Source organism: Carassius gibelio, chromosome A10 (assembly GCF_023724105.1).
Source record: "Carassius gibelio isolate Cgi1373 ecotype wild population from Czech Republic chromosome A10, carGib1.2-hapl.c, whole genome shotgun sequence".
Lineage (NCBI taxonomy): Eukaryota > Metazoa > Chordata > Actinopteri > Cypriniformes > Cyprinidae > Carassius > Carassius gibelio.
Window position 1 is genome coordinate 4,559,336 of NC_068380.1, and position 14,344 is coordinate 4,573,679.

Here is a 14,344-nt window from a genome sequence, read left to right on the forward strand (position 1 = left end):
ATATTCGTATTTATTTATTTTTTATATTATCGTTTCATAATAAAACTTAAAACATATAAATATATAAAATGTTAATATTTATATACGTACTTAAAATGTAAAGAAAATATGACAACTCACTAGACCTAGTCTAGTTTAGTATAGTTAGTATAGTATCTTTTGGCTTGCAGAACGGTGTTTTTGTGAAGAAAAGCCCTCCGTAGTCGACCTTACGATCTGAGACCTGCTCCGTTTCCTCCTCAGCTGACAGGAAGTGCTCATCTTATCTCACTTCAGTCTCAGGAAGTGACGATTCCTTCAGTAGAAACCCGTGCTGACTCAGCTGCTGTATCCTTGTGACCTTTGACCTCAAATAATAAGTATGCACACATTTATTGGCACATCAGTTACTCTGATTTCTGATCAGAAAACACTAGAGCTTAATTCTCAAAGGTGTGTTGAAGATGTCGGTCTCACACACACACACACACACACACACACGCTTCCTGTACGAGCAGATCTATTCTCATCGGCTCGGGAACCAAGAGTGCATTCGCTGCTTTGAATCTGAATGAGCCGCTGTGTGCTGCGCCTCCGCATGACCTCTGACCCCACTGTCTCTCCGGAGGCGGGCACAGAAGAGAAGGCTTGTCCGAGAGAAGGGATTATTTTGCCAGGTGTCTCCTCCACTTCTGGGAATGTTGTTTTTTTCCCCGGCCTGAGTAAACCAATCCATTGTTCTGCGGGGGCACGGTGTGGATGTCCCGTCCCTTCAGAAGAGATAGAGTTCGTATATCTTAACCAGAACTTTCCATCAGCTTCGGTCACGCTACATAGCCGCCCACAATATCACGATCTCATTACCGTAACACAGGGGCTACTGTGGGTGAAGTTCAGCGAGGGGTCGCCCAGATTGAAATCTGTTTCTCTTTGATTAGGGTTTCCCAAAGCAGGTGCACCTGCGCCACAGACGGGCCCCTCGTTCGGACGGGTCAGCAACAGCCTTCCCAAGGGCCCGGATCGACCCGCGCCTCAGCCTCACCCCAGTGACCAGGACGATTCTCTGGTGCAGAGAGCCGAGCACATCCCGGCGGGGAAACGCACACCTATGTGTGGCCACTGCAACATGGTCATCAGGTGAGACACACACACCTTCATCAGGACACGTCATGTGTGTCAGTTAACCCTCTGCATAATATATAATTTCTGATGATTTCTAAAATGTGATAGAGAAAAAGGCAACAAACTTTATTTTATTTTGTAATTTTTTTAACATAGGTCATAACTCCTGTTATGATGTAGGTTTTTGAGGTGCACTCTTGCCATAAATTAAATCTAATACTTTTCCTACATAATAAATAATAGAAAATAGATAAGATATCTATTCAGGAGTCTTAGACCTTTCCAATGATATATAGTTTGTCATGATTAGATTAGGATTTAATTGTAATATAGTGAAATAAATGTAGGCGTCCCACCAAGGGCCGAGTGACCGTTAACAGGTTAATGCATTTAATGCAACAGTTCAATAAATAATAATAATAATAATAATAATAGCTCAACTTCTCAGATGAATAGTTCCAATCACAACCACAGCAGAACTTCTTCTCCGAAGCCTCTTTCGAATCGATGCGCATATTTGTTGTCCCAGCCCTAATTGTGATGGTGACTGATGGGTTTGGGCTGTGATTGCTGATGTTTCAGGAGCTAGGACTCCTTCAGCTCGTTCGGTCTCCAGAGAGTAGGATCTGTTACGCCTCCGCGGCCGCCACAGACTGTCAGACTCCGGCCGAAGCGCCCTGACATCCAAGCTTCAAGTCTCCTCTTTCTGCATCTGATATCACCAGTGTCTGTTGTTTTCCCTTCAGGCTAATCATCCGATTTGTCACTGCATCCCCGCTCACCTCACAGCGTCACAGATCAGAGAGCGCGTCAAACAGTGAAATTAAACGTGCTTCGAGCAGTAATTAGCTCAGAAGTGATCGTTCATCTTCTCTGTACATTAGTGCTGTATGTGTTTTATGAGGAAAACCATGTTTATTTACTATTATTGAAAATAAAAAAATACAAACGTTTTTTTATTAATTAATATATAAAAATAAGACATGATAAATAATAATAAAACAATTTTTAGATTGTTTTTTTTAATTAATTGTCTATTTGTATTTATTTAAAGTTTTTACAATTACATTTTAAAATAATATATTAGTTAGCAGTATCATATATTTGTGTCAGTGGTGATACGTTTGATTTTATTTATTTATTTATTTTCTTACAGGATTCACAGATGAATAGAAAGTTCAAGAGCAGCATTGAATTGAAACAGAAATATTTGTTACATTATAAATGTCTTCACTCTCACTTTTGACACATCTCATGTTTCCTCGATGAAAAATCTGACTGACCTCAAGCTTTTGAATGAAAGCGTTACATTTGTTACAAATTTAGTAACCATGAAAACCTTCTCAAGACCTTCATGTTTCTACATTAAAATGAGCAATGTTGCCTTGGCCAGTTGCTGAAATGAAAATAATAGTATTTGATTTCAGTCAACATGTGTTTCAAGAAATGAACATGTTTTAATCTGTGATAGCTCTGAGTGGTAGAGGTGTCGCTGAATGATACTAAAGCATGAGATTTGTGTCTGTGTCTGGCAGGGGTCCGTTCCTGGTGGCCATGGGTAAATCCTGGCACAAGGAGGAGTTCACCTGCTCTCACTGCCGCAGTTCTCTGGCAGACGTGGGCTTCGTGGAGGAGCGTGGCTCTGTGTACTGCGAGCGCTGCTACGAGCAGTTTCTGGCCCCGGCCTGCTTCAAGTGCCAGCAGAAGATTCTGGGGGTGAGAGGTCACCTTCCTTGTGTTCAGAGTGCTGATTCTCCAGCGTTTGGGAATGATTCCTCAAAGCGTGTGTCTCACTGGACTGTGATTAATTCAAATCAGTGACACTCGCTGTTAACTATTAACTTCAGTGGTGTGACAAAATTAAACATGCACTGCTGTTTGAAAGTCTGGGATCAGTAAGAATATTAATGTTTTTTAAAAAGTCTCTTCTGCTCATCAAGGTTTCATTTTATTTGAAAAAAACTGAAAAAAAATAGTAATATTGTGAAACGTTATTGAAATTTAAAATAACTTTTTTCTATTTTAATATGCTTTAAAATATAATTTATTTCTGAATTTTCATCAGCATCATGACTCCAGTTTATTTTGAATTATTTAAAAGAAGTAAAAGTATCACTTTTTTTTTCTTTTTTTTATTAAACAGTACCACTGTTTTTAACATTAATAATAAATCATGATATTATTCATGATTTCTGAAGATCATGTGACACTGAAGACTGGAGGAATGATGCTGAAAATACAGCGGAGCATCACAGAAATAAATTACACTTTAACACAGATTCACATGAAAACTGTTATTTTAAATTATAATAATATTTAATAATATTATGTTTTTTTTAAATGTAGTTTTGATCAAATCTGAAACCGTAAATTCTCCCGTGATTAAAGCTTGATTCCTCCATCATTCCCAGCCTCCCTCCTCTCGTTCTCTCTGTGGGAACAGGCTTTAATCGGGATCATAAGGTCTGGTTTATCTGCTCAGATGTGTGGCAATTAGTACTTGACATGAACCTGCCTCAGAAACACACCAGACGTGGAGCTGCTCGGGCGGATAATGAGCAGAGATAAACCTCCTTTGATTTCATCTACGAGATCATCATTAGATCAGAGATGTGCTCCGTTTATAGATCTGATCAGTGTGTTAGTCAAGATCTGAAACTAGAGTTTGTGTTTACATGATATATATGTGTGTACTGTTTATTTATATTTATATAAACACACACACATACAGGTATAAATGTAAGAAATATTTGTGTGTGTGTGTATTAATAAATGAATTATATATAAATATATTTCTTAAATATATACATGCATGTGTGTTTTTTAAATATTTATATATACAAATAAATAGACCGTACAATTCATTGATTTAATTTACATAAATATTATAAATTATAATAACTACTTGTTGTAAATGTATTATAATATTTAATATAATATTATAATAATTTGTAACGTATAATATTTTATTATAAATTATTAATAAATGAAAACTATATAATATATAATTAAATATAATTTGTTAATTAGAATTTGTAATATGTATAAAACTTACTTGATATTATAAATTTGAAATAAATGTCTCTATCTGTCCAGGCCTTTAAAAAAAATCTTCTTATACATAGATTATTTTTAAATATATATAATTTAAAAATAAAGTGTAAATAAAACACTTACTAAAATGATTAAATATTATTTGTCATGTGAGCATTAATTGACATCTAACATATTGACATCTAATCTGAAGGCTTACGTCAGGAGGTTGTGTGAAATCTGGTTGAGCTGGAGCTGCTGTAGATGTAACAGTGGCTTCTCATCTGTTAACAGGAAGTCATCAATGCCCTGAAGCAAACCTGGCATGTGCACTGCTTCCTGTGCACCGGCTGCCAGAAGCCCATCCGAAACAACACCTTTCACCTGGAGGACGGCCAGCCGTACTGTGAGACCGGTAAGCAAGCCCCGCCCACTGCCTGTCAATCAATGACCAGCACAAACACTTTCATTCGTGAATCAGACTGTTCTTGATTCAACAACATCACAAAATACAGTAGTCTAGTGCTGCTAGAGTAATGAGCACTGACGAGTGTGTGGTTGACCTGGTGTGTTTTCTCTGTGTGTGTGTGTGTGTTAGATTACTACACCCTGTTCGGCACCAGCTGTCACGGCTGTGACTTCCCCATCGAAGCGGGCGATAAGTTCCTGGAGGCGCTGGGCTTCACCTGGCACGACACCTGCTTCGTCTGCACGGTACGAGAACTACAGAGGGGTTCTGTCCCCAATAAAACACACATCTGACTCTCAGAAGACTCTTTTGTGAATCAGATTGAGGTTTCCACTGGACCTTAATGATATTACTGTGACTACTGCTGCAGTGATGACGCTAGGAGTGGAAATATATGAAAATAGTTTAATAAAATCATTCCAGAAGTTTCAAGAACTGAATGATCACACACTTAATAACTAGTGAATTTATGAGATCTTTACAGTACTTTGTAATTACAAGGTTATTTATTTATTGAATCATTTTGGTTGATTTACAAGTTTTTTTTTTTTTAATTCACTTCATGTATTTAATTTATATACCAACTTTATATATTTATTTACTTAATGTATTTTAATCTTTACTTCATTGTTATTAATTAGCTTATTTAATTTACTTAATAACTATTTAATTGCTTCTCATTACATTTTCATTAACTATTTGTTTGATTGCTTATTGTTTATTTATTTACTAACTATATATATATATATATATAAGTGCTGTCAATCGATTAAAAAAAATTAACTAATTAATCGCACAATTTTTTTAAATTAATCGCGATTAATCGCAATTAAAAGACTGAAACTTTTTGGATATGTAAATGTAAAATGTAAATAATTAATGTAAACTCAAGACAAAGAAACTATTTAAATTCAAAATATGATTGTTTATTGGAATTTTTGTTTAACTTGTAACACAGATTTTCTCATGTACACAACATACCTGCAATAAACCATCAATATCCTCCAAATTAACTGTTGGCTTGAAAGCCATATTTATTACAGAAATAAAAACACAGGCATGTAAGTACCATTTGAATTTCAAAACAATCAATGCCAATAAAAAACAAAAATGATTTCCATGTTGAATTCTAAGTGGACTGCAAAAAAAATCCAAAGTATAGTCATTGCCAGTGCTTTAAGTGGGCCGGTATGCACTCAGTATCAAATATAGCTCTTGAGCGTACCGCCACCTCTCCGTGCGCCCAGAACGTGCTTGTAGCGTACCGGTACGCTCATTTGGACATCTGTTTTAATAGAGGTTTTAATCTTTTACCTGCACTGCCGATTTTCAGAGCGCCCTTCACAATGCAAGCTTCCTAATTCATCCCACCCAGAGCAGAAACTACATTACCCATTCACCCTTAAATTATACAAGTGAATAGCGCATGTGTCGCTTTTCCCACTGTTAAGTGTCATCAGCTCAACGTGGCCGGAGAAGGTGTGTGAAACTCGTTGTGAGTTATACTAAAGCAAAATCTTGAGTATTTATTGTCTGATAAACATTAAAAACTGTCTGCGGAGGTTGAGTCGTCCTGCAGCCCCCGCTGGCTGCTCATTGGCTGCAGCATCTTTTTTCTAAGTTCTAAAAAAATACCGTAGACGGCAAGGCACAAATTTAGATATTCATTTATCTAATTAATCTATAGCCTATGCACAAAGACAATATGATCTTTTTGTTTTAAAGCTTGATGAAGAGAGAGAGCGCAAGTAGCTGCAGCTGAGGAGGACAGTGATGCACGCACACAGGAGTGATTGACAGTTCGCGGCACTGTGTACAAAAAATACTCCGCTACACAATTATTTCGTTATTTACGTTTAAGCTTATTAACGTTAGCGTTACAGAAAGGTCTGATTTACGCACTGTTACAGTCATTGTTTTTTTTTTTTTTTTTTTAAACAATGACATTTGAGTTCATGATTTTAATGTTGCTGTTTCTTGTGGCAGACTGAAGAGTAATCCGGCAGAGTTTTATACTGAAACTTTCCGTCTAAAAGTCCTTCCTTGGTCTTATCCATATTTCTTTGCACGTTGAACACACATAGGCCACAACTGGAAATAAAAAAAAAAACTGCAACCGCGTTAATTGCGTAATTTTTTTTTAACGCGTTAAATATTTCAAATTAATCGAATGCGTTAACGCGCTAATTTTGACAGCACTAATATATATATATATATATATATATATATATATATATATATATATATATATATAAATAAATTGTTTGTTTTTTTGTTTATTTTTTTTACTTATTCACTTTCATTCAATTTTTATACAATTCATTTATTTACTTTATTATTTTTTTTATAATAATTTATAAAAAATTACATTTATTAATTAAATAAATTAATAATTTATTTACTTTATTATCTTTACCATTTCTAACCAATAAAATGTATCCATTTTGAGAATTATAGACTTTCTCATGACTTACACAAACGTATTATTTTTCCATGACTTTTTCAGGTCAAATAAAAATCACGAGTATTTCCCCAAGACCCTGGGGAAGACTTATGTTTTAATAAAACAACAAATGAAGAGCGTTCAAATGACATCAGAAATATGTCTGTTTTAATTGTGTTGCTGTTTTAGTGTATTTTAATGTTTGATTTGTCTAGCTGTGGCATGCAAACCAGGGTTAGCCTCTGCTTTAGCTGATGTTGTGGTGTCTCTCTCTGGTCCTGTAGGTGTGCAGCACGAGTCTGGAGGGTCAGACCTTCTTCTCCAAGAAAGACAAGCCCTTGTGCAAGAAGCACGCTCACAGCGTCCAGTTCTGAGGACGGCCAGCGCCTCGCCGCTCATATTTCACTCTCCTCAGATTTATTTTAGTACATGAATGTTTTTGCGCTAAGAGATATATTTGCTTCAGATCATGAGATGGGGATCCGCTTTAATCATTGATCTGCCTCCTATATAAGGTTCAGTGTTGCATTCTGGGTGTTTCGTCTGTTTTTGAGCGACTATCATGCGATGCAGTGTTTTACTCAGATCCTAACAATGATAGAGAATAATTCTGACATGCTAAAGATATTTGACTTGTTATTTTTCAGCGTCTGTAAGAGTATTTTTCACACTGGTGAGATCCGTTAAGTGCCGTCTCTCTCCTGCATCCCGCTGCAGTTTGACCAAGCTCTCTTTATGCAGGTATATTTTATATTTATTGAGGCGGGATGGATGATTTCAGAGGCTTTCCGTGTGTTTTCCTGCACTGACAGTGTCAGTGCGTTCAGAACGGTGATATTTAATGTTTTAGGAGTTATTTCTGTGCTCTTTTATATGTCAGGTTTGTGGGATGTCTCACCGTCTCAGTGCCTTTATTTCTATTAATATACAGAAATACTGTATGTTTCATATTTAAGCATAAAAGTAATTCAGACTGTTTCTAATCGTTAGCACTTTTTTTTTTTGAAGCTAATAAGGGTTGGTGGTTCATGTGCATCTTTATATCTTTATCTGTTCTAGTTTTCTGTAATACACTTCTTTATTTCTCAGATGGGATGAAAAATAAATCACTGTTCTTCTCAAAGTCTCACAGTGTGATCGAAATGCTTTCTTTATGCAACATGGCTCACAGCATCTATTGAAAACTGCTATTATCATTTCATTACTTGGTGTGTGTGTCTGTGTCTGTGTGTGTGTGTGTGTGTGTGTGTCTGTGTGTGTGTGTGTGTCTGTGTCTGTGTCTGTGTGTCTGTGTTTGTGTCTGTGTCTGTGTGAGTGTGTGTCTGTGTTTGTGTCTCTGTGAGTGTGTCTCTGTGAGTGTGTGTCTGTCAGTGTGTCTATGTGAGTGTGTCTGTGTGTGTGTGTGTGTGTGTGTGTGTCTGTGAGTGTGTGTCTGTGTGAGTGTGAGTGTGTGTCTGTGTGAGTGTGTCTGTGAGTGTGTGTGCGTGTGTATGTGTCTTTGTGTGTATTTGTGTGTGTGTGTGTATGTCTTTGTGTGTCTTTGAGTGTGTGTATTTGTGTGTGTGTCTTTGAGTGTGTGTGTATTTGTGTGTGTGTGTCTTTGAGTGTGTATTTGTGTGTGTGTGTGTGTGTGTGTGTGTGTGTGTGTGTGTGTGTGTGTGTATTTGTGTGAGTGTGTGTGTGTGTGTGTGTCTGTGTGCGTGTCTGTCTGTGAGTGTGTGTCTTTGTGTGTGTGTGTCTGTGAGTGTGTGTCTTTGTGTGTGTGTATTTGTGTGCGTGTGTGTGTACAAAGACGACTAATTTATGAAACGGCTGATTTTCAGCTCAACTAAAATAACTAAAAATATAATAAAAAACATATTTAAATTAAAAATGAGAAGGCAATCACTAAAACTAGCAAATTAAACTAGGAAATTTATAGAAAAATATATTTAAAAACTAAAATAATAAAAAAAACATATAAAATCATAAAAATGACAACAAATTTACTAACACTCGATCGACAATCGAATATAAAAACAAAATCTAAACTCAGATAACACACAAAAATGTAAATATTCAAAGTATTAACAAAAACTATTATCAGTGAGACTAGAATAGCCCTGCGTCATCAGAAACACATCACTACTGTAAATGCTTTAATAAAGAGTGTCATTGTGTATTTCGTGGGTCACCTGAGCTCGATCCCTCGGTCTCCAGATCCCAAACCATCACTCCACCACAACCACACGCACTGCGCTCGCCTTTCACATGAGCACAGAGTATCTCAGGCCCCGGGAAACAGATATTCACCAACACACACCGCCTTCCGGTAATAACTGGGTTTGCCAGTAGGTGCAATGCATGTTCATGATCCGATTATAGAGAGGTTTAACCGCATTAGTCCTCTATAACTTTTAGACATACTCTACCAGCTCCAGGATTATGTGTGTGTGATTATGATCAGTGATGGGAAGTCTCACACTCTTTATATATATGTATGTGTGTGTGTGTGTGTGTGTAATATATATGTATATGGGAACACGAAAAAGTGTTTAAGCATTAACAAAAAAAAAGTGTAATACTCCTTTAAAATGTTGTAGCCCACATCCCCCCCCCCCAACAAAAAATGCAAAGAGTTTTCTGTTTTATTTAATTGCAATTTTGTTTTTGTTTTTCTGAGCAAAAAATACATATCATACATTTTCCCCTGATTTACAGAAGTCACCCAGTAAAATGTCATTCAGTGTAACAAGCTTGTCAGGCATATTTACAATAAAAATAAATTTATGACATATTAAAAGACTAATTACTTTCACCCCAAATACTAAGGAGCTGTAATTTTACATTTTTATCAAATTCCACCATCCTATGTTTTGCCCATTTGTCAGTAAGAATTTTGAACTAATTTAAAACGCTATTAAATTTAGTATGCTCCATTATTCATTTAGATATTTTAATATGTACATGTCAGAATAACCATGTTTTTTTAATTTTACCATAAATATTGTGTTACACTGAATGAAAATGTAACATTTCAACCAAATTTTGACATTTTATTCTCCAAATACTTATTTAAAACCTTAAAAGTAGACATTTTACTTACATTTAATGTGCTTTATATGGACAGAATCACTTTTGTAAATGTTTTTTTTTTTTTTTTGTAAATTCCTCTTAACGTCTTTGACTATATATATATATATATATATATATATATATCCTTTGTATTGAAATTTTTTTTTTTAACAGAATGATACTATGATATATTATTAGGCTATATAAAATAGAATAACATATTAATGAAATTATACTCTAAATAAGAAACTAAAACCGCCAGTAGGTGGCAGTAAATGTCTTAATGAATAAGTCATTGAGTCGTGCATTCATTCATTCATTCATTCATTCATTCGATTCCTTCAAACGGCTGATTGATTCAGGAGTCAAGTAAACGGCTCGAATCATTGGTTCACTCGATTCATTCAAAACACGGATTCATTCAGAAATTGTGTGTTGCTTGGAGTTCTGCTGTGGCTTTAATAGGTAATATTTGCATTGGCAAAACTGAGCAAAAACAGACAATATTGTGTCTAGAATAAAACACAATATTAAGTTCTTATTTATTGAATGTTTTTTATAATCAATAGGGCTATCATATCTACGCTCATGTTTGTATTGCTGAACTATATAATTCATATGATATAAAAATTAGACAAAATCTCATACAGGGTCATATAACCTCTTCATCACTAATAACTAGTGTTTTTTTTTTTTTTTTTTTTTTTTTTGAAGGGTACAAACGTGTAAAACCATCAATAAACAAACAAATATTTATACAGACATACCATACCAGAAAAAAAGAACAAAACAAAAAACAAAAAAACATACATACATAGAGGTGGAAAAAAGAGAGTATTAACAGGATTCGGGAAATAGGTCATAATATTTATACAAAAGTTTTCCATTCTTCTTGTTCTTTACAAGCTTGTGTGATTTAAGAAGCATATTAAGTTCCAAAATATAATGTTTAAAACATAAGGAAGACTTGCTTCGATGGATCGTATGTGTATGAGATCAAAGTATCGCGAGAGCAGACGACTCTTTATTCTTTTGAAACGCTCTCGCGGTACTTTGATGTCAAACGCCGATCGATCTGCGCAGCGCCGCTTCAAACACACCTCATGAAATCGAATTATATAGTGGTGTATTTTCTTCCTGTTTCTGTGAGGTTTGAGCTTTTTATTTTATATAGGCCTGTGATAAGATATACTATGTTTTCCTCACAGTGCACAACTTATATTTCACAGGTATATTCTCCATCTGTGAAGGTCAGAAAGTCATCAATCAAGTTCGATTTTTCCTGAGTGGATGAGATAAGTCTTCTGCGTGCAATTCTTCGCTAAACCAACAGATGTAATCGAATTAGAATTTAATTTCTAATTATGCATTCTGTGTAAATATTTCTTGTTGGCCAAAAAATGCGCCTCATCTAGAATTGTAATTCTATAAAGTAGGCCTAAGTGTATTTCTATGAGAGCAGCAGCCTCAATAATAATCAATAATAGCCTCATACAATGTGTTTATTTTTGGCTTATAGTGATTTTAACTTCTGTCTTAAGAATCATCATATTTGTTTTTAGATCGTAATGTTAAAATGTATACCTGTATATTTGTTTTAATAACTTTTAATGAGAACATTGTTTCATTGGATGAAGTGTATTTCTCTGAAGCGTCACTGGTTGGAGCCTGTGCGCCTCTCTCACACACACACACACACACACAAACACTGAAGGAAAGAAAAGCAGCTTGCCTCCTAGAGTGGCTCAGAGAGAGTCTCCAGCACAAGAGGCATGGAGTAATGGATCTCCAGATGTTTCTGTAGACGGACTGTGGAGGTGAGAGGATGAAGGCTGTGTTTCTCGAGAGCTCTGTGAGTCGCGCGCAGATCTCGGCTCGTTCGCGCGCGTTTGTGTCGGGCTCGAGCTCGTATTTGCGAAGGTTTCGGCGTTTTCTCGCGAGTGTGTCAGGGTCATTCTCACGAGCTGCTGTCAGCACTTGGGAAAATAAAGTGTGGCTGATGTGACGGACGGAGAAACAGTTTTTATTTAACTGCATTCATGCATTTGAATTAATAGGCTGTGTAGAGCTTATTCTTAGATGAGCTTCGATTTTCGAGCATGCAAATGATGAATTGTAATGAAACCAAACACATCCAGCTCTCGCTGTTTGGAGTATTCTCGAAAGTTTCTTCTTGACTTGTTGCTGAATTGCGGTTTGATCAGGGATGATTCCTGAAGGCGTTTTACCGCTTAATTCTATAGGCTTTTAAATCATGTTGCATAACTCCTAGGGATATGATTTATTGCTCCTCATCAAGGTCTTACGAAATATTCTCTTTGACTGTTCTTATAGATGTTGAGAGATCTGAACATCATAAATCCATAAGGAGCTTCATTCATCTGGACTGAGGTAAGACAATCGGTCAAATTACTTCGAGACCATAATGAAATGTGTTTTTTGGTGGATAATGTTTTCATTCTGCATTTGATTCCTCCTCGTTGAGTTTTGCATCAGTGATTAATTGCTGAAATAATTAAAGTGTTGCGAAGAAAGCTGAAGTGAAGAAGTGTTTTTCAGTGTCTTCTTTTAGTGTCACCAAACTGAACTGGAGAAAATAATGACTGTTTTCAAACAGTCTCCCTAAACACCCTCCTCGCCTGCCATTGGTCAGTCACGCAGGTAGCCCCGCCCCCGAACTCACGCCATTGGTTAAATTAGAAGTTGGGCCGTTTTTTAAGCAAATCAAGTTTTAAAAGTGTTTAAAGTATAATTTGAGATATAAGAAAGTATTTTACCATTGAATAAATGACACTTCAGCTTTCAAGACAAACACTTCATTTATACTCTCTGTGCAAGAGATAAAGCTCATTACATCTTTGGAAAACTAGTTTACTTCAGTACTAGTTTGTTTACTTGCTGAATACTATGCTTTTACTCTGTAATACTTGTTTGAGAGGTGTAATGTGACTTTTAAATGACTTTTGTGCTGTCTGTGGAGCAGCTGATGAAGGGAAGACCACAGATTCGTCCTTGGATCTGATCTGACCTCATGGTTTTTGGCCGTCCAGTGAAGGGGTAAGGGTAAAGGATTTTATTGTCATTCCAAAGCATGTACATGAGCTGGAACGAAATTAGACACTGAGGCCCGGTTAAAACCATTCACAATAAATAACTAACTACTCACTCATCAATAAATACAATAGATAAAATAACAAATAATACAAGCCCATATTAATATATGGGTACAGTCTCTCCACACACTAAAAACCCTTAAAAATTAGCAGCATAGTAATAAAGTTAGTGCAATCTAATTTAGGACAGCAAGTTCAGTTCATCAATTCTGTAGTTTGTCAATATTAAAAAGTCTCACGGCTTCTGGATAGAAACTGTTTTTTAACCTTGATGTCCTAGCTCTGATGCTGCGCAGCCTCCTACCTGAAGGAAGAGGGTCAAATAGTCTATTGGCAGGGTGAAAGAAGTCTTTCATGATACTACTGCGGTCGGCGTAATGAGAGAAAGCCATTACAGGGCCGATGTGTGTTTTGGGTGGGATTTCTAAAAGCCTGCGTGTGGGAAAGTGCTCATTTCGTCTGTGTGGTCTGGCTTTGGCGGCTGTAGGCTTGTTTGAATTAAACCCAGTGGGCCGACGCTGTTTTACTGCTTTTATTTCACTGCACAATTTGGCCAGTGCTGTGTGATTTAAAATATGTGAACATAAAATAATGATTATTAAATTTAAAAAGTAACGTTTAGGACATTTATGTAATTTTAATTCATTTCATATTATTATTATTATTATTATTATTATTATTATCACTATTATTAATATTTTAATTATAAATTTTTAATATTTTTTTTAATAGCTGTTAAACATTTTTAATATGTTCAATATATATATATATATATATATATATATATATATATATATATATATATATATATATATATATATATATATATATATAATTAAGTTTTTTTTCCTTCCATGCTTGTTAGTAAGCTGCACAATTTGGCCAAAGTTTTTGCAATTTATATATCAATGTGACTACAATTTAACAATAATAATAATAATAATTATTATTATTATTATTATTATTATTATATCAAAAGTATTAATAATAATAATAATAATAATAATAATAATACACATTATTATTATTATTATTATTATTATTATATCAAACGTATTAATTATGTTTATAATAAATGTATTATGATTATTATTATTATTATTATTATTATTAACAATTTAATTTTAACTT

At 35.2% G+C, this 14,344-nt stretch overlaps 2 protein-coding genes across 7 annotated transcripts in view; both read left to right on the plus strand.

Moving 5' to 3' along the window:
• Nucleotides 1-8,172, plus strand: part of pdlim5b (PDZ and LIM domain 5b) — a 72,373-nt gene extending 64,201 nt beyond the window's left edge. For all 3 annotated transcript variants that reach the window (XM_052607685.1, XM_052607687.1, XM_052607686.1), the window contains exons 9-13: nucleotides 918-1,116; nucleotides 2,637-2,817; nucleotides 4,429-4,549; nucleotides 4,733-4,848; nucleotides 7,331-8,172. In XM_052607685.1, the coding sequence (XP_052463645.1) occupies nucleotides 918-1,116; nucleotides 2,637-2,817; nucleotides 4,429-4,549; nucleotides 4,733-4,848; nucleotides 7,331-7,420 (707 nt within the window). In that variant the 3' untranslated portion in view covers nucleotides 7,421-8,172. The remainder of the gene's footprint in view (nucleotides 1-917; nucleotides 1,117-2,636; nucleotides 2,818-4,428; nucleotides 4,550-4,732; nucleotides 4,849-7,330) is intronic.
• A 3,616-nt stretch (nucleotides 8,173-11,788) lies between these two features.
• LOC128020893 (bone morphogenetic protein receptor type-1B-like) overlaps nucleotides 11,789-14,344 on the plus strand; it is a 59,414-nt gene continuing 56,858 nt past the window's right edge. For 2 of the 4 annotated variants that reach the window (XM_052607690.1, XM_052607691.1), the window contains exons 1-3: nucleotides 11,789-11,917; nucleotides 12,435-12,491; nucleotides 13,084-13,157. The gene's annotated coding sequence lies outside the window, so the exon portion shown is untranslated. The remainder of the gene's footprint in view (nucleotides 11,918-12,434; nucleotides 12,492-13,083; nucleotides 13,158-14,344) is intronic. The other 2 variants (XM_052607689.1, XM_052607688.1) reach the window with 1 other exon arrangement.